The 26,396-nt window shown below is 31.2% G+C and overlaps 4 protein-coding genes across 6 annotated transcripts; 2 read left to right on the plus strand and 2 right to left on the minus strand.

Annotated features, from left to right (window-relative positions):
- Positions 1-660: 660 nt before the first annotated feature.
- On the plus strand, positions 661-5,957 carry LOC137834674 (protein ZINC INDUCED FACILITATOR-LIKE 1-like). 2 transcript variants are annotated; one of them, XM_068642797.1, is made up of 17 exons: positions 661-953; positions 1,364-1,404; positions 1,871-1,931; positions 2,015-2,117; positions 2,220-2,322; positions 2,415-2,468; positions 2,557-2,619; positions 2,722-2,771; positions 3,111-3,186; positions 3,454-3,642; positions 3,722-3,809; positions 4,037-4,122; positions 4,208-4,315; positions 4,563-4,607; positions 4,709-4,797; positions 5,390-5,433; positions 5,728-5,957. In XM_068642797.1, the coding sequence occupies exons 1-17, from the start codon at positions 803-805 to the stop codon at positions 5,814-5,816; spliced, it is 1,440 nt and encodes a 479-aa protein (XP_068498898.1). In that variant the 5' UTR covers positions 661-802; the 3' UTR covers positions 5,817-5,957. The 2 variants fall into 2 exon arrangements, with proteins under 2 accessions (XP_068498898.1, XP_068498899.1); XM_068642798.1 differs by lacking the exon at positions 4,208-4,315 and having other exon boundaries at positions 690-953.
- Positions 5,958-7,138: 1,181 nt separating this feature from the next.
- Positions 7,139-10,443, minus strand: LOC137834675 (uncharacterized). The gene is made up of 2 exons (XM_068642799.1): positions 9,834-10,443; positions 7,139-9,232 (listed from the first exon to the last, which is right to left on the minus strand). Exons 1-2 carry the CDS (start codon positions 10,321-10,323, stop codon positions 7,326-7,328), a joined length of 2,397 nt encoding a protein of 798 aa, XP_068498900.1. The 5' UTR covers positions 10,324-10,443; the 3' UTR covers positions 7,139-7,325.
- A 3,917-nt stretch (positions 10,444-14,360) lies between these two features.
- LOC137834676 (histone-lysine N-methyltransferase, H3 lysine-9 specific SUVH1-like) lies at positions 14,361-18,042 on the minus strand. Of its 2 annotated transcripts, none has more exons than XM_068642801.1 (3): positions 17,874-18,042; positions 15,440-17,586; positions 14,361-14,584 (listed from the first exon to the last, which is right to left on the minus strand). In XM_068642801.1, the coding sequence occupies exon 2, from the start codon at positions 17,452-17,454 to the stop codon at positions 15,460-15,462; it is 1,995 nt and encodes a 664-aa protein (XP_068498902.1). In that variant the 5' UTR covers positions 17,455-17,586; positions 17,874-18,042; the 3' UTR covers positions 14,361-14,584; positions 15,440-15,459. The 2 variants fall into 2 exon arrangements, with proteins under 2 accessions (XP_068498902.1, XP_068498901.1); XM_068642800.1 differs by having other exon boundaries at positions 15,440-17,649; positions 17,874-18,001.
- A 6,272-nt stretch (positions 18,043-24,314) lies between these two features.
- Positions 24,315-25,424, plus strand: LOC137834677 (U11/U12 small nuclear ribonucleoprotein 31 kDa protein). The gene has a single exon (XM_068642802.1). It carries the CDS (start codon positions 24,395-24,397, stop codon positions 25,193-25,195), a length of 801 nt encoding a protein of 266 aa, XP_068498903.1. The 5' UTR covers positions 24,315-24,394; the 3' UTR covers positions 25,196-25,424.
- The last annotated feature ends 972 nt before the right edge of the window (positions 25,425-26,396 follow it).

Here is a 26,396-nt window from a genome sequence, read left to right on the forward strand (position 1 = left end):
AAAAAAAATTACCAATCTAATCTATTTATAGAAAAATAGTATAAAATAAGTTTTTCCATGAATTTATGTTACATTAAGTTTTAAATTATCAAGACAGATATATTTATAAACTATACATCATGTAATTTTCCCAAACTCAATATTTAATTTTTAATAAACAACGTGATTGTGGTAAAGTTGAAAGTGATCCATTTTTACATTTATCTCTAAAATCCATTTATTTTCTGACAACAAGTAAATACATTAAATATATATGAATAATAATTCATTTAATAATAAAATCAGAACACAATTAAGATGTATTTATAGTGTAATTTTTTTTTTACAATATTATCTTAATCATATAATTTCATTTATGATAAACTGTTTGGTATTTTAAAAATGACGATAATTTTTAATTGATTAAAACATACTGAAAGTCAAATTCTAAACATTATTGTACAATATTTTTATTTTGCTTTCTTTTGTTGTCACATGAGTAGGTTAAAATTTCTTGATGACTTCAGCAGTATCATTGGGATTTGTTGACGTGCTTTTAACTTCATTATAGACGAAAGGGAGCAAAAATCTTTTCTCATGTATTCATTATTTTTTTGTCTATTTTCAGTACAGTAGAAAGTGATGATGAAATAAAAAATTATGAATATGTCAAAGTTTGATAGGTTGTTAAGACAGGTTGATACAGATAGCAAATGAGCAAATGATTGCCTTTAGGATCATCATGTTCTTAGCATGATATATACATCATTTGGGGTGGTAGGAGTTACCTGTGTGTAAGAAGAAGTGAGGTTGTAATACAAAGATGGAAGAGGAGACAGTTGAAACTCCATTGTTGTTGAAGAAAAAGTACTATGAGAACTGTCCTGGTTGTAAGGTGGATCAAGGCAGGGAGATGAAAAAGGGTGTTTCCTTCCTAAATATTTCCTTTATATGGTTGGCTGTGTTGAGTGGCAGTAAGCACTTCAATTCTCTTCCAAAATTCTCATCTGGGGTGGTTTTCTTTTTGAGTGCTTGCTCATGCTGCATATATTTTTCTACCATTTTAAGCTTTGCTGTAAAATGGTTGCAAAGTTTGTCAAAACTCAACTACTCTACAAAAACTGAGATTTTCAATCCAAAACATCAGAAGTTTAAACTCGAGTTACTGTTTTTCATGTTGTATTCTGTTCTGCATGATGACAAAGCAATCCAAGTTAATCATTCTCTTGATGAAAACCCTCCTTAGTGGTGGTGACTGGTTGAACTCTATGATATGGTTTTTGATCATTCTCTTGAAAATCTGAAATTGTGTGGCTTAGTTAAAAACTGAGTGATTATATTCCTCAGTTTCTCACTGATCTCTCTCTTTTTTTATCAAGTACAGCTTTGCCAGTTGCATCACTCTTTCCCTATGTTTATTTCATGGTAAGTTTAAATTTCTACAACTGGTTAATCTTGATTTATTATAATATGTTAGTTTTTGTAAGTGGTGATTTGAATCCAAGACTAGTAGGGTATTAGTATTATTGTTACCTCCTCCCATATGATGGATGAAAGTCTGATTTTTGTGCTATTGGTATTTCATGGAAGTTGCTCTGATTATGCATGCAGGGTAATGTTTTTGTTTGAATCTGTTCAATTTCAGCTTCTTGATTATTTGAACTTACTAAAAATGCAGCAAATAAGCTTATGCATTGTGCATCACTTTTTGATTTGCTATATCTAACTTCAGGTTGATCTTTTTCCCTAAGATTTTGACCATTTCAAAAATAAATGTTGCCCTCAATTCACAGAAAAATAATTTTTCATTATATGGTTTGAGTAGAAGAATCAAAACATATTCCTGTTGGTGTGATATACATCCTCAAACAGCAGCAAATCTTAATTTCAGGTGAAAGATTTTAATATTGCAGAAACAGAAGAAGATATAAGTACCTATGCTGGTTATGTGGGTAAGATTTTGTTTGTGGTTCAATTATTTGATGAATTATTTACATGTTCTTGGTGGCTATACATGATGGTGAAAACATTGTAGGATCATCAATGATGTTTGGTAGGGCTCTGACATCCATATTGTGGGGTATGATTTCTGATCGCTATGGTAGAAAACCTGTCATCGTTATTGGGATCATCACTGTGTAAGTATGCATTCCACTGAGGTTGATGCTTTCTTTCATTGTACTGTTATTATACAATTATGTTCTCTGCTAACAATTCTGATATTCATTGCTTCATTTCAGTGTCATTTTCAACACTCTATTCGGTCTCAGCACCAGTTTTTGGATGGCTATTAGCATGAGATTTCTTCTTGGAAGTTTAAATGGCTTACTTGGACCAATAAAGGTGTTGTTTTCTATAGCTAGATGCATATAATAAGTAGTATATTGTATCAAAGTATATCTTATACTAATGTATATAACATTTTCTGTGTATAGGCTTATGCTACTGAAATTTTCAGAGAAGAAGAACAAGCTCTAGGACTCTCAACAGTAAATAAGTCTCACCAATTTTTCTAGAATATTTTTGAAGAAATGATTGATTTTGAATGAGCAATTATTCAGTGTAATATGATTTCAGGTGGTTGCTGCTTGGGGTGTAGGGTTAGTCGTTGGTCCAGCATTGGGAGGTTATTTGGCTCAGGTAATTGTTATTTTTGAATGCTTTGGTATGCAAAGAGTAAAACATTGTTACATGATTATTGCAAGTATGAAAAGTTAAAATGAAGTGTATATTTTATTGCAGCCAGTGTTGAAATACCCACATATATTTCCAGAGGATTCATTTTGGGATAGGTATGTTCATTTTTGTTGCTTTGTAACTCTGTTACCATTTTTTCATATATATTGAGTAGGAATAGAGTAGTATATAAGAAAGAAGATTCACTTATTAACTGTTTTAAAATTTTAAGTGAAAAGTAATGATGAGATCATATGAAAAATATAACCGATTCTTTCTTTTGTTTGGGTTTCTGGTCATCGGTCGGAAGTTTCGTGTTTAATACCGATATTTTAGCAACAAATCCAATAAATCTTGTCGTAACTTTTTTATATAAAATGTTCATAGTTCATTGGTGTCGAATCACTTTGCTTTTGTGAGTTTCATTTGTCAAAACGTGATTTTTTTTTTTGCAGGTTTCCATACTTCTTGCCGTGCTTAGTAATATCAGCTTTTGCGTTTGCATCAGCAATTGCTTGCATTTGGCTGCCAGTAAGTTTTCCAAATAATGCCATATAAGTTCATCAATCACTTAAATATTTTATTTCTTATAAAATGAATGTGTTTTTATAAATATATATTTATTCGAGTGAGTATGTTGATCTCACATCGACTACAGATAAGAACATCATAGTATATAAATGGATGTAAAATTCACTTTATAAACCATTTTTATAAGGTTTCTTCATATGGTATGAGGATATGTATTATATTAAGTAAGAATTTCTTATTTATTTTGAAATGTTTGCATCATTGCAGGAGACCCTTCATAATCACAGTGATAGCATTGAGTCCAGCAACAATGTTGAAGCTTTGGAAATAGAAAGTTGTGGGAAGGACAAAGATAAGATGATGCAGAAAGATAAAAGCATCTTTCAAAATTGGCCCTTAATGTCATCTATAATTGTATACTGTGTTTTTTCACTGCATGATGTTGCTTATCAAGAGGTACTATTCCCACTAAAAAATTTCACTATTTTGACTTTCTCTCATGATGCCACTAACCTACTACTCATCACTGTCCTAGGTTTTCTCACTGTGGGCTCTCAGTCCTACAAGATTAGGTGGTTTGAACTTTACAAGTGATAATGTTGGTAATGTTCTTGCTATTTCAGGTACATTGTTTTTCTCATAAATGTGTGTTACTAACATCATTTCGCTTGTGCATCACTTAACATACATTTTGTCTGATTTCGGTTGAAAATCTCACATCGACTAGAGATCAGGTCATTTCATAATTTATAAGTGGGTACAAACTTCACCTTGTAAATCAATTTTATACGGTTGAATTAGACTTAAAGTCCACTTCTTGATAATTTCTAACATCTTTTAACTTGATTAGGTGTTGCTATTACAATATACCAGCTTAGCCTTTATAGACTGATGCAAAAAGCTTGTGGAACTGTTACTCTAGTACAGATAACAGGGGTTAGTTTCCAACTTCTGTAATTTGATTTACCATTGTATTGTTTGATTGCTTTAAATATGTATTGTAATTTTGCATTATGTGTAGGTTTTATCCATACCTCTCTTGCAATGTTATCCTTTCATGACAATGTTGTCTGGTTTCACACTACAACTGGTGATCAATGTTGTCTCCATTCTCAATAATGTAATGATTGTAAGTGCAACTCAATCATGATGCAAGTGAATTGCATTGGCTTCACCAAACTCAAAAATCACACATTGTAAACTGGTACAAGTTGTCGATATATCACTTCTCTTTCGCCATTTCATGAAAAAACTGAAATTTTAGGCAAAGAAATGGAGTTGGAGACTGGTGCAAGTTGTGAATAAATCACTTCTGTTAAAAAATAAGGTTATTTCATTGTAAACTTTCCTGATTGTATTGTTTTTTCTGGATTTAGGAGACAATTGCAACTAGTTTATTCCTTCTGCAAAATAAAGCAGTGGTAAATCTTTGGTTCTCTTTGCTTTCAATTATTTCCAACAAAAGTTAAGATTATTCTTTATGGAGATGTGAAACATATATGCTATGGTGATTTGAAAACAGGAACAACATCAAAGAGGGACTGCTAATAGTATTGCCATGACTGGTATGTCAGCATTCAAAGCAATTGGTCCTGCTTGTGCTGGTGCCTTGTGAGTGTCCATTTTATATCTTCAGCATTTGAGATTTATCCATTACACTATGATTTCTAGAATTAAAGAATAACCAAAAGTGCTATGTAGCCTAAAATATTTTGTGCCAAGAGTATGTCATATAACATTCATCAACACCACTTTTTAACTATGATTAAATACTTTTTTTTTATTAATAAATAAAATAAATAACCCTCATACAAATAATTCCAACACAAGCTTCTTATCTCCTAACCAACTAAGATCCAACAGACATTACAACACACCAGTCACATTAACATACCATAACAAGATACCAGAGCACATCAATCATCCAAAGAAATACATTCTCAAGACAAGACACAAAAGTCCAACAACTAAACTCTGTCTTTGTCAGCAAACAGAAGTAAACCAAACACCCAAGCGCCAAACCCATCAAACCGACCCTGCGATGAAGATATAGAAGCCAAAAAAACCTACACAAAACACACCACATCTTCTAAATCAGAACAAATCGTTAAACAAAAATCACAAAACATCAGTCTCTCAAATATCTCAATATAACTACTGTAAATTTTATCTAGATTTCTAATTTTGATTTTGGTCAATGTAGATTATCTTGGTCACAAAAGCATATTAATGGTTATTCACTTCCAGGTATATTTCTTAACTAATTTGTTGAATTTTTTTATTTATTTCATATGTTAAATATGAAATCCTTAGTTATCTTTGTTTCACTTATTTTTCCTTAACAAAAAATAATAATATAATATGTCATTTCTCTTACAACATAGAGTATTTCTTACAAGAATGAAAATGCAAGTTTAGAAGAGAATTTGAACTCTACTCTAACCTTTTCATTTGTGTTTAGTGTTTTTTGGCAATGCATGGAAAAATGTTTTCTTTTGCTTGGTATTTTGCTAGAAACTCACTTTCTACATTTAACTACAGGCACCCATATAGTGTTCCTGGCCCTGAATGTTGTTGAAGGACTTGGGGTACTGTTAATGTTCAAACCATTCTTGAGGGTGAAGAATTAAATACCATTAGAGGAGTAACCCTAATATTAATAAACTTTCTATAAGGGGTGAAACATTTTGGGGATAAATTGTATTGATTGATTTTTGAGATCATAATAACCACTATGGATGATGAAATGATTATGGATGATTGTGTGTTAACATCTAAGTTTGGACAATGGTTATTGAGATTTTAGTATGGATGGTTTAATGTGTATTGAAATTGATTAATTAATTAATTAAAGTAGGGACATTTATGAGTGTTGTAGATATTTTTATATGTTCTTTTATTGAAAAAATACTAAATGATTATATAACAAAAGATTGGAGTAATATTGATTCAAAACAAAACTAAAAATCAATTGAAATGGGGTGGATTAAATAATTTTACTCTTATTTCTATTAAAATTTAGATTAAATGATTTTAGTCTTATTTCAAATGAAAATGATTTTTAAAGAATCTTAAGTAAAAAGAATTATCGATCAATTTTATTTCAAAAATACAAAGAAAAAAAATATTGAAATTATTAAAAAAACATAAAATTTCAGTTTTTACATAAAAATTTCAAAGCCGATCTTTAAATATTTGTTATCTCAATTCTTACTATCTTAACAAGGTGTGCGCGATTGTTTTCTTATCATGAATGTTACCTAATATTTAAAAATATAATTTAAGTAAAATAATTAATATTTTGTATGGAAATGAAAAAAGTTATTTATTTATTTATTTTTATTTTTATTTTTTTTATCGGCAAGCTATTTATTATTATATTCATTGTTTCTATATATTAGAAGAAAAAAAATAGACAAACCGTTCTAATTTATTTATCTGAATCACAACCCTAAAATAAAATTATATATTATATCATTATAAATTACATAAATTGACTAAAAATTTATATGGAGTGTCTTTCAGAATTATCTTTTAGAAAAAAATATTTTTCATAGTTAATTCAAAAAAAATTATTCCTTATTTTTATAATCATAATAAAAAATTATACAATAAATTTAAATTTTTAGAAAATTAATGCATTTTTTTTTAAATTATGCTAAAACTATATTAGAATTATCATAATCTAATAAATATTTTAACACTTGACCGATACATATCATACGAGATATGAATATCGATGTCCAATACATTTATCCGACACAGATACACTATTTAAGAAAAGTGTAAATCACATACCATCACTTATTATTGACACAGTTCATTTGATATAAATCTGATAAAGAACTGGACTTTCTGTGATGATTGTTGAATCCAAACAAAAAAATTGGATTTCTTATATAATTTCTATTCTAGAATTAATATAAAACATTTATTTTAACCAACTAATGCATAAAGCTAACTGTAAACGTTAAAAAAGCTAAGATATTACATCTAATCTGAAAAATATAAAATGTAACATCTATCATATAGATTTTACTTGATTTTTTCATCACTTGCATGAGGAAATGCCATGTAGGAACAAAGATGAACTAAACAGGAGTTAGTATGACATTCTTCATTCAGTAAATTCAAGTCAACTAAGTTTCTATGGTGAATCTTACTCTACGTTTTTTCTTTTTGTTTTCCTTTCTCGAGGTATTGGCTTTTTTCAGACATGATTTCAGTGGTGGCCCTGTTTGTTTACTAGCTAATGGGGGCACGTGAGCAGAACATTCGAATCCTCTTCTTTTGTGCTCAAAAGGGTCAAGCCAAAACCGGACTTTAGCAGTACCAAACAAGGACTTCCTTTTGGCGTATTTATATGCAACAACTGTGTCAGCTTCTTGTAAAAAGCACACCTGAGCTGAGGCACCGTAGCAAAAGACTCTTGTTCTAGAGGAATCTACTGAACCAAACACACTAAACTTTTTTACTAACTGTTCCTTGGATGGAAGGTTGAAATTCCTGGGGAACTTCATGTGAAGAGATTTAGAGGGGACATGCGTTTTTGATGACTTTCCAACTTTTGAATTGAATATTGAACTAGAAGCAACACCTTGGAAGCGATCTTTACCCTCTACCAAACAACCCTCAGAAAATAATTCCGTTCCTGCAAACTTTTCTGAGTTGGGAGTTGTTGTAACACTAATGCAACTCATTTGCTGACTTTCTTGGTAAACAGATGAGTCAGATCCTAGCATACCTTTACCTTTAGCTGCACTAGCATCAACCTCACACTTATCAGAACGGAAGCCAAACACCAAGTTAGACAATAATTCACAGTTTTGAGTTCTTTTAGAATCCACTTTCTGAACCTTGTCATTGCCAGTGAAGTTCATAGTATCTTTACAAACATATGTTGAGGCCTCATTGCCTTTCTGGATACTTCCTTCTGGTTCAGGCATCTTAATGTCTGAGATCCTTGGTCTGGTATGTTTTGAAATATATGCATCACTTTCACTAGCATCAACCTCACACTTAACAGAATGGAAGTCAAACACCAAGTTAGCCAATACTTCACAGTTTTGACTTCTTTTAGAATCCACTTTCTGGACCTTGTCATTGTCAGTGAAGTTCATATTAGTTCCACAAACGTATGTTGAGGCCTCATTGCCTTTCTGGATACTTCCTTCTGGTTCAAGCACCGTAATGTTAGAGATCCTTGGTCTGGTATGTTTTGGAATATATGCATCACTTTCACTAGCATCAACCTCACACTTAACAGAATGGAAGTCAAACACCAAGTTAGACAATAATTCACAGTTTTGACTTCTTTTAGAATCCACTTTCTGAACCTTGTCATTGCCGGTGAGGTTCATATCATCTTCACAAACGTATGTTGAGGCCTCGTTGCCTTTCTGGATACTTCCTTCTGGTTCAAGCATCTTAATGTCAGAGATCCTTGGTCTGGTATGTTTTGGAATATATGCATCACTTTCACTTTCTTGAACTCCACTAATTTGAGGAAAAACATGACATGAAGCTGATTTATCCAGTCGCCTTCTTTTCCTGTTAAGGGATATAATGATTTCTTTGTCAGGCAATCTCCAGCAAAGCTCCTGGACATTGTCTTCTATTTTATCAATGAAGTTTCTCAAATGAATCATAAAATTGGAAGGAACTAAGATGTGAGTTTTACTCATAGTGGAAAAAATTTCAAAGCAGATATCAACTACGCCCCGGTCTGATATCTTCTTGAATCCCAGAAGGCTATGCCTTGAAGATTTTAGGCTTTCTAGCACCATGTAAAGTGGATCTAAAGAAGGACAGTCCATAAAACTCTCTGAAATATTCAGATATCCATTCTTAAACAAGTGTGCAGAATTTCCCTCCCAAACTGGAACCGTTGAGTTCAATCTCTCTATAGCACCAATAACTTTCTTCGACTGTTGATGTTTGGATACGATCTGACATTTATCCCGGGATTCCAAATCAACAGATTCTTGAGTAACTAAATGCATCTTTTGACCCAAAACTGAACTTGGAATCAGCTTCACATTATCACCTATGAAAAGCACATTGAAAAACATTATAAAATGACGAGATAAAATCAATACACAGCCTTTATATTCAGGAAAATGTATACAAAAGTCAGAAATATGGTATCATAGAACCAGATAACAACAACACAGGAAAACCCAACATAGTTATCTCAACAGAAGTTTCTAAATCCAAGATGCTACTCACCCTATGGGACCATCAGCTTAGTTTTGCCATGAAATTAGAAGGCGTATGCATATTACAATACTTTCTTCTCAAATCACAACAACAGTCAATTTACAGCCAGAAACCTGGCTCATGCATCCAAAGCTTAGTCCAAAATACAACAGAATAACACAGAAATAGGAGCTGAAATCAACAACTCTAAATTTTTCAATAATAAAATAGACCAATATTGAAACAAACCCTTAACACAATCAATAAAATGTGTTGAAAATTACAAAATTAGAAGAGAAAACTAACTAAAGTCTTGGTTTTCTTCTTTATCATAAAAATCGTTTTTTTTTTACATGCACCCCTTTAAAGTATAATTAGACCAAATTGAGAACTGTTAAAATGCTGAGACGAAATTGAAACAAAAAAGCTATTAACCTAAATAGAACTACCTGAGACTTTAGTTTGTTTGTAAAGTTTCTTGTGCTTCATAGAACAACAGCTCCGAAAAGCGTGAACCTGAGCAACGACTCTAACAGCACGGGCGAAAGAGGGGAGTTCGACCCACGGCGAAACGGCGGCGTCCAAAACAAAGCCCAAAACCCCAGCCGGGTCGAACCCGGAAGAAGATACCGGCCCGTTAAAGCCCGTCGGACAGCGACAGTGCAGCCCGGAAACGATCCTCCGGCCGAAGAAGCGGAGCGCGGAATGGAGCTGCGGCAAGTCAGCTTCGTCGCGCTTAGCGAGAAAGGGGAAAGCTTGCTCGAAGGGGAGGACCTGGGAGTGGAGGAAGTAGGAGGAGGGGGAAACGGCGTCGTTTTGGGTGAAGGAGAAGGTGACATTGACGCCGAGGTTGTCGGAAGAGAGAACGAGTGCCGGAAGGCATTTGTGAGGGAAGAGGTGGAATCTGACCCACACCATGTCTCCTTTCTTCTTCTTCATCTTCTTCTTCTTCTTCTTCTTCTTCTTCCTTAGGAATCATGCAAAAAGCTTCAAATGATCATTATCTCTGCGATAAACCAGCTTTTAGGTTATGCCTTTGAATACTACGGAATTTTCCCGCCATAAAAAACAGGTCTTTTCAACTCCCAAAATTGATTATTTATCCCTTTTTTCAATAATTTTGATTAATCAGAGTGTAAATTTTGTAGGACTATCCAAAATATTTTTTATTAACTAAAATTTCCACAAATAAAGATATTCATTGAATAAATTATGAAACTAGTCAAAAAAATTTATTATTTTTGTCTTCTAAATTTGTGATTTTTCTCTTTCTTTAACATTGTAAAGTTATTAGAAAGTAACAAAAAGTCGCATATTATATCTCCTTCATTCTTAAATACTAGCAAAACACACCCATTTTTTTTATTTTTTATTTTTACTATTATTATATGTATATTTATATTTATTTAAATTAAATATAGATTTATGTGTATTGATATGTACGAGAAACATAGAGTCAGTATAATTGAATTTTAAGAGATTTAAAGAAGAGAAATAAAGTAAGAAATAATGAAGGAAGTAAAAAGTGTGATAAAATTTCAAAAGTTCAAAAATTCAAATTAGAAAGCAGCAAACATTTGTGAAAATTGAAGAAATAAATATATTTCAAAAAATTAAATAAATAAAAACTGCTATACATTAAAACGGTTTATAATAACTCTTTTAATATATTTTAGAAAAATAACTCTTTTAATATATTTTAGAAAAAATAGAAAATGATGTAATGTCTATATTATAATAATAAAATTAAATATTGATATAAAAATAAAATAGAAACAAATTTAAAATAGTTAAAAGAGGAAATATGTAAATATAGACATTTTATTTTCAATTTTTAAGGCTTCATTTTTTTATGTTTAATGGTAATAAAATTTGATAATCTGTAATACCTTTTTTAATTATTTTATTTATTAAAAACTAAAAGACCTTTTTACAGAATTAAAAAGTGAAAGTAAAAAGTAATTATTTCAACTTAAATCATTTTTTTAAAGTTTGTTGTACTCATTTTATGCCATCTCTACTTATATGAAAAAAATGATAAAAATTTAAAAATTTTCATTGTCAACATTAAGATAAATTGATGAGTGTAAAATATTGTTTTTTTACTATATCTTTCTATTTCAATATAAAAAAAAGCAAGTGATAATTTTTTTTATTGGCTAAAAATAATGTATTGCTTAAATTTTATTATATTTATATTAAATTTTGTACTATACCTGTGTCATTTTGTCTTTTGAATGTTCATTAATATGTTAAGAATTTATTCTGACTTAGAATATTATTCATTACTTATTCTTTGTTGCCAAGAATTAAAAATGATAAAAAAATAGAAAATCTTATAATATTATCTTACACTTATACATGCTTAAAATATCATAATAGAAAGTTTTAAATTCAAAATATTAAAAAACAAATACTTCAAACTTAAATGTTAAATTCCAAAATATTAAGAAGAAATTTGAAAAAAAAAATATTCTATTAGAATGAATAAGCTAGAATTTACATTACATTAAAGAAAACCTATTACACATTTTGGTACACTTGCTAAACATGTAACAAAAACTCATGTTGTGACAATGAAAACAAAGATATTAACATAATTCCTAAAACTCAAACAGTGAAAGAAAATTTGTCTTCTACTTCCTCTTCCAACAAATAGATGAATTGCTTTATATTGCTCTCATTTGATTCTTCATTTCTTTCCTTCTCATTTTGCATGGAAGAAATCAAGTGTTAGAAAAAGAAAATGAAAAAAAAAAACTGCAAAAACAAAGCAAAATTAATTGAATGATAAAATAAACTAAAAAAGTACTGTGATTAGTAATTTTCATACTTTTCAATTATTTTAGGCACCAGAAAGAAATTGTTGCAGGACTTGCTGGTTCACTAGATTATCTTTTTTATAAAACTCTTGTTTAGAAAAGAAAGATTCCAATGTTCAAATCAATACCATCCCTAATTATACAAAATGATCCATGAAATTTGTAAACAGAAACTTCTTTAAGATATTTTTACTTGATTGATGAATTTGATCTGAAAAAAACTTGTTATAATGGCTTTCATTATAATAATTAAATATAATATTCATTAATTATAAAAGGAAAATTTAAATTAAAAAGGAATGAATATTATAATATCATGTACCTACATGATAAAACTTGTCATCTTTTTTTCCTTTTTGCATACCAGTCTTCTTCACCAGCACAATATTCTTCTGTTCTTGTGGAGTTTCACTATTTTTTTGCTGTTTGCAGATGTTAAGTACTGCAAACTAACTAGTTTCCAAAAAGTATAACATTGCAGAAACTAGTTTCAAGAAAGCATAATTTTGTGTAAAAAAAAATCCACAAATGAAGGAAAGGAAAGATAAAAAAATAAATTGGATGTAAATAAAATTTGTTCCAACCTCATGTCGGTTGAGATAGCATTACTAGGTTAATCACCGCATCCAAAGTATTGTCTGCTTTAAAGCTTGGAATTCCGTCACAGTTTTATCATTAAAAGATGTCGATGTCTCAGTGGGTGAGGAAGGTGTATATAAACTGTGAGACTATTAGACGTATTGGAACAGAACAGAATCTTCCCAATCTAACTCAAACACACAAAACCTTATTAGTTTCATCAACCAACCTACCCAATACCATGCAAGGGGCAATAAATGAGACTATCCAAGTTAAGTCAATTATAGTCACATATTCAAGTGGGATCAGTCTCAAACATAGTGAACTTGGAAAAACCTGTGGTAGGACAAAACAAAATACTCAAAGCATGAGTGAGAGCAATTGATGTGTTCTAACATAGTCCTACACACATCATATTCATGAGTTCTAAATTAGACAATTATTAAGACACAAGATTAGAGAGCATTAGCCTTTAGGGTTTATGGTCCCTTCTTTCACAAGATGGTATTCTTGGGTAGGGGTCCCAACCTAAACTTGTCTAGTCTATTTCATCTTCCTTAACACAAAAGAGAGAGTGCTAATTTCATAGCCTTTGGGGAGTAAGAAAGACAGTGGAAAAACTAGTTTGCATATTTACCAAGCAGCTTCAAACAAATTGTGATTCTCATTTCGTTCAAAGTTGGATGAGGCTGAAAATTGGACAGTAGGTTCACGGCAACCAAGTGCTTACAACCAGCCAATGCATCAATGCACTACCACTCTCAAATTTGAAGAAGGAAGAAGAAACCTCAAGAGAAGAACTGTGTGAAACTTATTCCTCCAATCACATATGTCCAATCCGCAATCCCAACTGTCGAAACAAAGAACAATATGACGCAAACCTGTTGTCCAATTTTCACCTAATCCAAATAAAAGTGGGAATCACAACTTTACAGAAAGTGCTTGGTGAATATGCGAACCAATTCTTGTGCTCTCTTTCTCTCTTCTCTCTCCCAAATGTTGAGAAATTAACACTCTCTTGACCTAGAAGACCCACCTCCAATTGGGTTAAGTGAGACAAAATAGGCTTGACAAGTTTGGACTTTTTAGATATGAGTCCAACCAAACAGGTATGACTAGAACATGTTCTGTTTCAATTGTTTTAGAGGAGATAATGGCTTACTCTTTTATTCAAAGTTTTGAAGTTTCATAATGCAATGAGAAACAATTTACAAATCCAATGGCTTTATTCGAAAAGCAATAGTGAGACAATGAACAAATGTGATTGATGATACATTTAGACATACTTATCATGGATTAAGATGTAACTGCTCATAATTATTTTTGGCCTATTGATATTCAAATATGCTAGGTATAATAAACAACACATCTAGAACCAAGTTCACTCAATCATGAGCCATGGTGGCTGCAGCTGAAGTGAAAGGACCCTGGAAGATGAATTCAGACCAATGCAATTAGCATAGGATATGATCCATGCCATGACTTTTGCAATAAAAAATGCAAAAGAAAATTCTAGCCTTCTTAGCTACATAACTAACAGCACAACATATCCACATGAGAAGAAAAAGGCAGGTATAAACAAGAGAATGCGTAGCTAGTTATATACTTCTCTGGTGCATCATGGTCATTTCTAACTTAAATATTACACATAACCGATAATTTATGATATAATAGGATCCACAAAATGGTCAGGTCCAGAGAGTCATACTATTTATAGTCAAACACACTTACACTTGATTTGGAACCAAACATCCACTAAACTTGAACTCCTAAACTGGCTCTCAACATAAGATCATCCTCTGTTTGAAAAAATAAGAAAGATGGAAATATATTAGCTATTTAGCTTTCCTTGGTGAGATGATGTAAGTATTATCATTTTCTATAAAAATGTAAGATCCATAGATAAAAATCAGAACAAGTGCAAGTTGCCAGCATATTTTCAGTAACACATGCAAAATCCTTGAAAATCTTGCTAAACCAAAATTGAAAATTTGAGATGAAGACAAATGAGAAAACTTCAATTAAAGCACAAATTCACATGCACATGTAAATAGACGAGGGGAAACAATGATAACACTCTTAATCAACATTTATCATGCATATATTATATAAAGAAACCCCATAGCACCTAAAGAGAATTCAAGGGATTATTAACTTACATGCCTATTGAATTTGAAGTCAATCAGGAAATGATAGCATGCCAACAAACCCAGAGAAGCAGAACAAAAAATTGAAGTAATAGTACCTTGGAATCAGTTCTTATGCAATATTTCAAGAAAATAGGAGGAACAAAAATTGACAATGAACCATGATGCATGAATTTGTTTATTACCACATTTCATTTCTTCCAATATATGTTTTGTTTTAGAACTCAAGTGTATTGGCAAAATTGGAAGCTAAGAGATCTAATCTATAAAACATACATTAGCTGTTGAGAAACCATAAAATTCTTGCTTACACCAAATTTAGGATAGCAAGAGAAAGAAACAAAACAAGGGTAAATTTCAAAGTGGTTTTTAAAAAAAATAAATAAATATATATATATATATAGGGCAACAAAGAGAGGCACACAATGTTTATCACAAGGTTGAATCTGAGTGACTAAGTGATTTGAAATGAAAGAGATCTAGAAACATGAAAGCATTGCAGGTTACCACGCTGTTCTTGAGCAACTTTAACCATAAAAACCACAGCATTTTAATGATTGGCATAAGCATTTCTTTCTCCCTTTGGCTGCACTGATACCCTCAGCATGATCAGATCGGGAAACTCCATAATCATATGTTAACTCCGTCATTGGTGGAATGTGTCTGAGTGCAAAAAAGGCAACATGCATGTACGATTGGTTGTTTTCTTCATATACCACAGGCTGCCAAAAAACATTTGGGGAGCAACTATGATTCATGAATCTAGCCACATTCCCAAAACTCTTGGCACTTATAACTAAAGGATACGGCATGGCATAATCCTCACTGGATTCATTTGGATTGACTTCTTCCAAAAGCCTAGGCTCATAATTCCATTTGAATTGACCATAAATCCGAGTTGTATCAAAAACATACTCATTTCCTTCCCTCACAAGCTCACTTACCTTGGCTCTATCAACAACTTCTCCAGCATATTCACAAATGAAAGTGCCTGCACGAATAGGATCCAGAGACCGAAGACCCCACCCTCTATCCTTAGTTTTGAACACTTCCATTTGGTGCTTCAAACCGGTTTGGGATACTCTATTTTTGCAGTTAGGAAAACACTGACATGTGGGACCACATTCATGAACCAATTGCATCCGGTTCACCAGAACACCATTTCCAGTATATGGGAAATCACCTTCATTTCTCCTAATGCAAGCACAGTTCAAATCACCTGGGACACAAGCTTTAGTACAAGTGCACCCATTTGAAGGCTGCATCAAACTGAATGATTTAGGGTGTCTAAGAGAATGGAAATAATTGAAATAAATAGGTGCCTTCACATTATCAACCTCATTGAAAAGTGCTACAGGAATACTCTCAGCTCCATTGGAAATGTCTGCAAGAATAAGTCCAGTTCTTGACGAGCCAGATTTCCACTTCTGAACTGATTTCCAAACAGAATAGGCACTAGGCTGTCCAGACATTCTTGCCAACTTGTACTTAAATACATCACCACCACCTTTTGCTTTTCCAATCCATGAATCTTCGATTTTATACAGACCATCATAGACATAGACTTTTGCATTTGGATTCACAGCATCCCTAATGCCCCGGATGACTCTTATTTCATTGAGTTCTCGTGAACTCCTATCCAAAGCAAGATTACCCCTTTGAAGCTTCTGGTCAATGGCGTGCTTATCTTTCTTGAAGAAGTTCCCTCCGTGACCAGTATAAGTTATAACATCGATATCCTCAGCATCATCATCATATTCTCCTGATGAAACAATGCTCACAGCCAGAGTTTCCTCCTCAAACTCACCCCTAATATGCAAGACATCAATTCCACTCATGGAGGGAGAATGCAAACCCACAACACACATTTCTGTTCTGAAAAAGAAAATGTCCCCAATCTCAACCCCAGGAGCTGATCCTACTCTCTTCCTCATGTTTGTCCGGATTCCTCTGGTCATCAAAATACTGCAAGCTTTCAAATCTGCACGCTTGACCGAACCCAAGCTCAATTCCTTGGCCTCTTCAAGTTGGCAGAGCCTTCTTCTAAGAGCATCAAACGCCATGAGAACAAAATTAACCATTTCACGGCTACCATCATCTTTTTGAGCAGGGCTAATACCAACCAAAGCACCTAAATCAACAGGGGGCTCTTGACTTCTCTTAGGCTTATCTAAGGATAATTTGGCACTGCGCGACTTTGGAGATCCACGTTTTTTCTTCCCAGAAGTATGCTGATCACTGAAACCCTCCATGGTTGAACTGGTGTCTCCTGCCCATGGTGTACTCCTATATGCCCTTATTGGAGTAGCAGCACCATTTGGTGTCACCTCAGTTGGAGTTTGCTGAGGTGCACCAAAAGGAAAAAATGGAGAAAACCCAGAAGGATACTGACCAAGAGGTGGAGTTTGAGAAGACATGGAGAAAATAGGAATCAAACTCTTCAGAGGTTTAACATCCAGAATCTTAGACTTATCAATGGAACCATGAAGAGGAACTGAGTTCTTCCCTATCCTTCCTTCCATTACAGAACCCCTTTCAATCAACCTTCACAAAAAAGATGAAAATTTCCTCCCTTTTCTTTCACAAACCTACCCCTTTTCATCCTCAAACAAAATCCATCTTAACCTTTTGTTCCTCTTTCCCTTCACTCCAGCCTACACAAAATTATCAAAGTCACTACTTCATTTCAAAACCCAATTGAAAAGTTTCATCATTTTCTGCAGAAGTGCAAAAAATGGCCATGCATTTACAAAGATCTTAGGAAAAAACACTTGCAGATAAAACCCAGAAGGAAAATGACATCAAGTAAGCATTTTTCACTCAACAAAATACACATACCAAACAGTCTGCTGCTAAGGGAACAGGACAAACACAGGATCCTTAAAACAAAAGAGACAAAGACAGAAACTTTACAAGAGAAGAAAGTTTTTGTTGTGGTTACCTTGTGGGGTGCTTGATTCTTGAAGCTTGAGAGACAGAAGCAAGTAGTAGGTGGATGAAGAAGCTGCAAGTGAAAAAAAAATGAAGAAAATGAGGAAAATGAGACAGAACTCTTGAGTACAAAGTACAGGAAAATGGCTAATAAATAGACAATGTTGTGTGTCGTACCATGAGAACACGTGCTGTAATGTAATGAAGTTACTGTGATGTCTCATGTGACAGTGCTGAGCAGAACACTGTATCTATAAACACAATTCTTGCTACTTTTATATATTTATTAAATAATATTATAATCATTTAACATTTTTTTTTTCGAGTAAAGGTAGTAATTTAAAAATATAAATTCTTAAAAAAAAGTGTTCAATATTACAAATATACATTTAAAGGGATAATAACATTCACAAATATAAAAGTTTAAAATACAAGAATATGTATTTACTTTTAATAGTTGACTTTTTTTATTTGTATTTTACATCATTTGAATATTTTAAGATAATATTAATGTATTTTTTTATAAAAGGTTAAGTAAAAACTTGAAACTCATGATACAATCATAACATTTATTAATGTATATTAGATTAACGTTAGTATTTAATATTTTTCAATTTCTAACTTATTTTTATTATAGTTTATTTAATTATATTAAAATTCGTTTTGATTAAGATTAAATAATAATTAATGAATTGATATTAAATATATTTTTGTATTGAATATTTTTACAGTTTAGAAATATAAGCATTAATTAATATTTTATATATTAATTTATCTTTCAATTCTCTATCTTTAACTAATGTTCAATTATGGTTAGTGTTTAATATTTCTTGTAAAATTTATTAAATTATTAATGACTATGATTAAATCATAATTAATCAATGAATGCTAAATATATTATATTTAATATCTTTACAGATAAAAATATACGCATTAAGTAATCTTTTACATATATATATAGTGCTAGTATTTAATTTTTTTTCGTTTTATGATTTAATTTTGATATATTGTTTTTAAAAAATTATATTTGTAAAATTTATTAAAATACTTGCTAATTAAGATTAAACCATATTTAATTAATTAACATTAAATATATTGTATTGAATATTTTTACAGTTTAAAACTACAAGTATTAAATATTCCTTAATGTATTACTTAATAGTTTAATTTTATAACTTTAATCAGTATTAGTTTAATGTTATCATTTAATTAATTAACATTAAATATATTGAATTGAATATTTTTACAGTTTAAGAATAAAAGAATTAAATATTCCTTTATATATTAATTAATATTTTAAGTTCATAACTTTAATCAGTATTTTTTATGTTAGCTTTTAATATTTTCATTTTAAAGTTTGACTTTGATGTACTATGTTTAAAATTCTATCATATTAAGTTTATTCAAAGTATTATCTAATTAGTAAATGAATATTAAATATATTTTATTCAATACTTACACAGTTTAAAATATAATCATTAAGTAATATTTTATATATTAACTAATATTTTTATTTAACATCTTTAAGTAATTTTCCGTTGATAATAGTATTTGATATTTTTCAATTTATAATTTAAATTTAAAATATTTTATTTAAATTTGCTTTCTCAACGTATTAAAAGTCTTCTTGAATAATTATTATCCTTATTTCCAACCTTCATTAGCTCATTTAGTTTTTTTGTTTCAATTTATTTTTCAAAAAGTATTAATTTATGTATAAATCTTCTTAGTTGATTTATTCTTTATATCTACTACATCCTTTTGATTCTCAGTTTTGAAAATTTTTAGAGTAGCAATATAAAAATAAATATTTTCTAAATACAAAAAAAAAATAACAACTGGAAAAAAAATAATTTGGGATCAAAAGTTAAGTGATGAACATATATTTATCCACACTCACTAACCTTATTCATAGATTATTGGACTATAATAATAAATAAATCCATTGTTTTAATTAATATTCTTATAATTGGGTTTATTTGGGCCTTAATTATTATTATTGTTAATTTTGTGTTTTGAGAGTAAATTATCCGGAGAAGCATCTACCTTTGTGAATGGGCCAAATCTGTAAAAGTACAAGTTGCTTCTTGAACCAAACCAATAAACAAATTCTGAGGAGAAGAAAGAGAAAATAAAATCTACAATATCTCATAAACAGAATTGAAAGCAAATCTTCTGCAAAATACAAGAATTATGGAAAGATAGAAACTTGGAAACGGTTAACAAGATTCTTATAGCAGAAAAGCCTATAAAAGGACACAAGCATCAAGGAGAAAAGGGGAGATTATTTGTAATTCTTTTGCCTTCACATGGAAAGCTAAACCTTTTGGTTGATTCCTTTGTGACTCCCCATTGAGTTATGAGGTTTTGATCAATAAAAGTTTCTATTTTTAATTATCTACAGCAGTAACAATTGTTTTTATTGTCTAATCTCCTAGAAAACTAGTTTTTGTGAGATGTTGTACTTGAACACATGATTGAGAGTCTTCCTTATCTTAAACTTTGGTTTCTTAGTTAGTTCGTATTGTTTTAATTAATTTCTTGGGCGCATGATTCAAGAGAGAGGAAATAAGCATTCTCACAAAGTGGGTATCGATTAAACCGGTATACGCATGCTTTACTGGTGATCTTTAGTTGAATTAGGTTTGGCGCATGTTCAATCTAGTTTAGATCTGTTGAGGATTGAGAAAGAAATAATCTTTAGAGAGCCTGTGAAGAATTCATTGGTGGAAGAACTTGAGAGTCAATCTGCATTCTTTACTGATTTAAATCACCATTTATATTGTCCTGCTTAAGGATCACAACCTCATTTTTATTATTATTGTTATTACTAACCTTTCATTGCTTATAGATAGATTTTGAATTCGGTTAACTGAATCACTATTGGATTCGTTGGGAGACGACTTGGGGTCATCTGGCCACAATTATACTATCATCTCTATAGTGTTAGACAAGTCTACGCTAGAATCATATTAATTTGACAACAAAATAAAGAAAATCAAATTTGATAGCTGTCGTTTTGCTGTCAAATTAATATGAATCTATGGTAGACTTGTCTAACACTAGAAAAATGATAATATAATTGTGGCCAGATGACCCCAAGTCGTCTCCCAACGAATCCAATAGTGATTTCAGTGAATAGAATTCAAAACCTATCTGCAAACAATGAAAATTAGCAATAATGGTAAAGTAAAAGTAAAAGAGGTTGCGATCGTTAAGCAGGAAAATATAAATGGTGATTTAAATCAGTAAAAATGTAGATTGACTCCCAAGTTATTCCACCAATGAATTCTTCACAGGCTCTCTAAAGATTATTCCTTTCTCAATCTTCAACAGAACTAAACTAGATTGAACATGCACGAAACCTAATTCAACTAAAGCTCACCAGTAAAACATGCTTCTACCGGTTTAATCAATACCCACTTTGTTCCATGCGTATACTCCATGGGAATGCTTATCTCCTCTCTCTTGAATCATGCGCCCAAGAAATTAATTAGAACAATACAAAGATAAGGAAGACTCTCAATCATGCGTTCAAGTACAACCTCTCACAAAAACTAGTTTTCCAGGAGATTAGACAATAAAAACAACTGTTACTCTATAGAGAATTAAAAATAGAAACTTTTATTGATCAAAACCTCAGAACTCAATGGAGAATCACAAAGGAATCAACCAAAGGGTTTAGCTTTCCATGCAGAGGCAAAACAATTAGAAATAAGAAAAGAAACTAAGAAAACCCCTATGAAGCTCCCACTTTTCTCTTTGATGCTTATGTCCTTTTATAGGCTTTTCTGCTTTAAGGATCTTGGGAAAATATTGTAGTTTATATTTTGTTAACAGTTTCCAAGTTTCTATCTTTACATAATTCTTGTATTTTGCAGAAGATTTGCTTCCAATTCTGTTTCTGAAATATTGTAGATTTTATTTTCTCTTCCTTCTCTTAGAATTTGTTTCCTGATTTGGTTCAAGAAACTTTTGCATATTTGACACATTCACAAAGGTACATGCTTTCTCCGGATAATTTACTCTAAAAACACAAAATTAACAATAATAATAGTTAAGACTAGTGAGTGTGAATAAATATAGTCCAATAATCTATGAATAAGACTAGTGAGTGTGAATAAATATATGCTCATCATTAAGATAAACTCTCTTTTTGTATGGACCAAAAACACAATATTATTATTATTATTATATATATATATATATATATTATAAGTCTTAAAGTTTATTGAACATTTTATGTAAGACTCTTTGTAAAAATATAAATTTAAAATTTTGTATCTTCTTAATTTTACAATTAATTTTATTTATTAGTTTACTGTGGAATAAATCAATAAAAAATTGTAACTTTAATAAATGCAATTTATAGGGTTTTTATTAAATAAAATTAAAATTTTAAGATTTTCAATTTAAATAAATGAACATGTAGCAATTAAACCATGACAAATTATTTAAAATAGTACCTTTTTTGTATAACAATCCTAATTAAACGAAAACACTTTTGTATTTAAAAAGTCATGTTTTATTGTAAAAAATAAAATTTATACAGTTTTTAAATTTTAATCTGTAATTTATAATTACCCAAGATTCGTTTATAATGAAAAATAATGATAATTAAGTAACAAATATCATAAATTTCGTATGCATGTCAAACTTCGCACCTCTAAACTCTTTATTTACAAACTTTGTTGATGATTATTTCTATAATATTTACATAAACATGTCACTATATTGTGTAACAATTATCCTTATTATTTGTTCAACGTTTTTGTCTTATTTTACTCGTTTTTAACATGAATTAATTTTAAATACAAAATAATTAATTATTATATTACTTAAATTATATATTATTTTAAAGATTAAAAATACTAATATCTAAATTAATTTTTATAATAATATAGATCGATATAGGTTGATTGGGATTTGGATACCGTTTTAATTGATTCAATCATATTTTCTTCCTTTCTTTGAAATTGTGAAGTGGTAAACATCTAGTTGTCTTAATCAACTAAGAAATGAGAGTATAATTGTGATCTAAACCATGAAAAATATTAATTATGTAGGTTGAAATCTTTTTTATTAGCATAATATAATAAGAAATTAAGTAGTTTTTCTTGCATTGAAAGTTACCTTTACGTAATGATAGTTGATTAATTATATATTAATTTATGTTCTTGGATTAGATATGTTAGAATGTAAATTGATGTTGAGATTTTCTTGAAATGGAATTTGATTGAGTCGTGGTAAAATTGAAAATACATTGAACTAGTCCCATTTAATTTGAATTGTTTTATATGCAAATTGGTGTATATAATATGTTATTTTAAGTGTTTAAAACTTTTGTGATAATGATTAAAAGTGGTTAAATGGACTAGTTCATTTAATTTGTAGTTTTTTCTTTTCTAGTTTTCTACAATTTTTACTTGAGTGTTGAATTGTTGTTCAACAATTGGTGAACAATGGTTTGCATACGGATACACGGACACTCACAGGACATGAATACAAACATGGAGATACGTATAATTTCTAAAATGTAGGATACGGGAACACATATCTATATATTATATAATTTTGAATTATATAAATTGAAAATAAATATTTATGTGCAAAAGTATGTTTCAGATTCTTTTTGAAGCAGGAAGATATTTTTCATGACTGGTTCAAAAGAATTTGTTCCTTATTTTTATAATCATAATAAAAATTTATACAATAAATTTGAGTTTTTAGAAAATTATTGTATTTATATCTTTTAAAATTGTGTTAGAATCGTGTTAGAATTTTAAAAAATCCAACAAATATTTTTTGAATTGAACACTTCACCGATAAGTGTCCTACGAGTGTCGACACCGATACGTGTGTCCGACACAGATATGCCCATTTAAGAAAAGTGTTCGAGCCTCATAGTTTGCACTAAGTAATATCACTTAATATATATATATATATATATATATATATATATATGATATAATAAAATGATATCTTGAAAGTTATATATGATAAATTTTTATTCTAATTTTTTTATGCTTTATATATGTATTTTTCAGAACATATAAATCTAAGATAATACATAAAAATTATATAAAATATACTATTTGACTATAACATATTTTTTTTCTTAATCAGATCTTCTAATCTGTATATTTACCCGAACTCTCTCCTTTAAATCTGTATTTTTACCATAAATCTTCTTATAACAAACTAAAAAACTCTCTTAATAATTTTGAACTATTATTTTTATGTTTTAAAATTTAATTACAACATACAGATAATTTTAATTGCTAGATTTTATTCGCACATTTAAAAAACAGATCATTTTAATCTCAAAGCTTTAACAACGTTTCTTTCATAGTTTTAATCCACTCTCAATTGTTAATTTAAATTATAATACTTTTATAGTTATAAAGAATTAAAAGTATTTATTATAATATTTTTATTTACACAAATATTCATAATTGAAGAACTGAGGAAAGTGAGTTAGAGAAGAAGAAGAAGTTGAAACGAAAACAGAGAAAGAAGAGTTCATCGATCATGTCCAAAAACAAAGAGAAAAAGAAGAAAAAGAGCGAAAGCGATGAAGACGACGACGTTTTCTACTACCGCTATAGCAGTGTAAACCCTAACCCTACGCAACACAATCCCAATTCAAATCCCAATCCCAATCCCAAAACCAATAACAAGGGATCTTCGTCATTGGCACCGTCCAAATCAACGTTGTACGTTTCAAACATCGATTACACGCTCACCAATTCTGATCTCCACACGCTCTTCACTACCTTCGGCCGAATCGCGCGCGTGACGGTCCTCAAGGACCGCCACACGCGCCTCAGCCGCGGCGTCGCGTTCATCCAGTTCGTCTCCATCCACGACGCGCGCAACGCCGCCGCGCAGATGCATGGGAAGGTCCTCAACGGCCGCACCCTCACCGCCTCCATCGCCGCCGACAACGGCCGCGCGCCCGAGTTCATCCGTAAGCGCGTCTACCGTGACACTGCCCGCTGCTTCGAGTGCGGCGCCGACGGGCACCTCTCCTACGACTGCCCGCGGAACCAGCTAGGCCCCCGCCAGCGCCCCGAGCCCAAACGCCCCCGCCGTGGGCCCCACCACCGCGACGACGACAACGACGATGGCGGGGAGGATTCTGACGGTGTCGGAACCGCTGCCCGGTTCGAGGATGACAACTGGGCGTCCGTCGTGGATGACGGCGCCGACGAGAGGCTTCGGACGGGAAACCGCGACGACGATGAATCCGTGGCTGTGAAGAGTAAGAAGAAGAAGAAGAAAGCCGGGTACTTCAGTGATGAGAGTGATGATGATGACTTTGATGGTTGAGTTGGTGCAATTGGAAACTTAGAAGCAATTTTTTTATGCCTCTGGTACTCTATTCCAATCAGAATTGAAGTATCACTTTTAAGGTTAATGTAAATTTTTGTTATGTAGATTATTGATATGTAACTCTAATTTTGATTAGAAAACAGCACTAGAAACTACAAAGAAACTTCATGGTGTTGCCTATTTGTTTGATGTTTATGACAATTGAATGGTGTTTATTGATGGTTTTGATACTGTTCTCCTGTGACAATTGAAGATTTCCTTTAGTAATGTACTTTGTCAATTTAAATCTTTATTACACAGAAAAATTCTAATTTAGATTGGGAAACAATGCCAAAAGTGCATGAGGATGGAAATGTTGTTGTCTGTTGTTTTATGTTGATGGAAATGGAAGGGTATGTAATTTGTTCCAAGTTTTGAATTTGATGCACACACTAATAATTTGTAACAAAAAATGAGGTTCCCTTCTGTTGTTGATTGTTAACCTTCTCTTTTAAGTATACTATGTTCAGATGGTTTTTCTGTTAGGAAATTCAATATTATTCTACATTGACAGAGAATATATGAACATATCTTTTTTGAATAAAGATATCAATAATAGGATTTGGCTCATCTAAAGTGAGTTGTTCACTTTAAAAGTTAAAGCCATTGATAAGAAAATCAACAGTTAACATTGCATGTTTATGTGTATGCATAAAAGTTGCAAAATGTTGGAATATCTGTGGTTGGTTGAGAAATTAGTTGCAGAAGTATTTACTCAAATGTATGATGTTGATTATGAGGAGACATTTGAATATTGTTACATTATCTCATTAGCAACACACTTTGGTTGGGAGTTATAATAGTTTAATGTGAATAAATTCTTTTTGCATGGGCATCTAAAGGAAGAAGTTTACAAGGAAATTTGTCTTGGCTTCGAGTCTATTGAACAAAAGAATAAGCATGCTGAAGAAAGTGTCGTACAGGCTCAAACAATCACCCTTTTTTTTATCAAGTATTCCTTTGAAGGAAAACTTACTTTTCTCTTAGTTTTTGTGAATAAAATGATTGTTGCAAGAGATGATAAAAATAAGAAATTGATAAAGAAAGCTTGTTGTTTCAAAATGAAGAATCTTGGAAAATTAAAATACTTCCTTCACGGGTAGAAGTTGCATGCTTTTAAAAGGACATCTTTATCTCCCAAACGAACATGTTTTAGTTT

Source organism: Phaseolus vulgaris, chromosome 5, assembly GCF_000499845.2.
Source record: "Phaseolus vulgaris cultivar G19833 chromosome 5, P. vulgaris v2.0, whole genome shotgun sequence".
Classification (NCBI taxonomy): Eukaryota; Viridiplantae; Streptophyta; class Magnoliopsida; order Fabales; family Fabaceae; genus Phaseolus; species Phaseolus vulgaris.

What these genes read in the sequence shown, in the direction of transcription:
- LOC137834675 (XM_068642799.1), bottom strand. Translation starts at nt 10,323, where the DNA reads ATGAAGAAGAAGAAAGGAGACATGGTGTGGGTCAGATTCCACCTCTTC. An exon ending in CAAACAAACTAAAGTCTCAG is followed by an intron (nt 9,233 to 9,833) that starts GTAGTTCTATTT and finishes TGCTTTTCATAG; the next exon opens with GTGATAATGTGAAGCTGATT.
- LOC137834676 (XM_068642801.1), bottom strand. Translation starts at nt 17,454, where the DNA reads ATGGAAGGAAGGATAGGGAAGAACTCAGTTCCTCTTCATGGTTCCATT.
- LOC137834677 (XM_068642802.1), top strand. Translation starts at nt 24,395, where the DNA reads ATGTCCAAAAACAAAGAGAAAAAGAAGAAAAAGAGCGAAAGCGATGAA.
- LOC137834674 (XM_068642797.1), top strand. Translation starts at nt 803, where the DNA reads ATGGAAGAGGAGACAGTTGAAACTCCATTGTTGTTGAAGAAAAAGTAC. An exon ending in GTTGGCTGTGTTGAGTGGCA is followed by an intron (nt 954 to 1,363) that starts GTAAGCACTTCA and finishes TATCAAGTACAG; the next exon opens with CTTTGCCAGTTGCATCACTC. An exon ending in TTCTGCAAAATAAAGCAGTG is followed by an intron (nt 4,608 to 4,708) that starts GTAAATCTTTGG and finishes ATTTGAAAACAG; the next exon opens with GAACAACATCAAAGAGGGAC.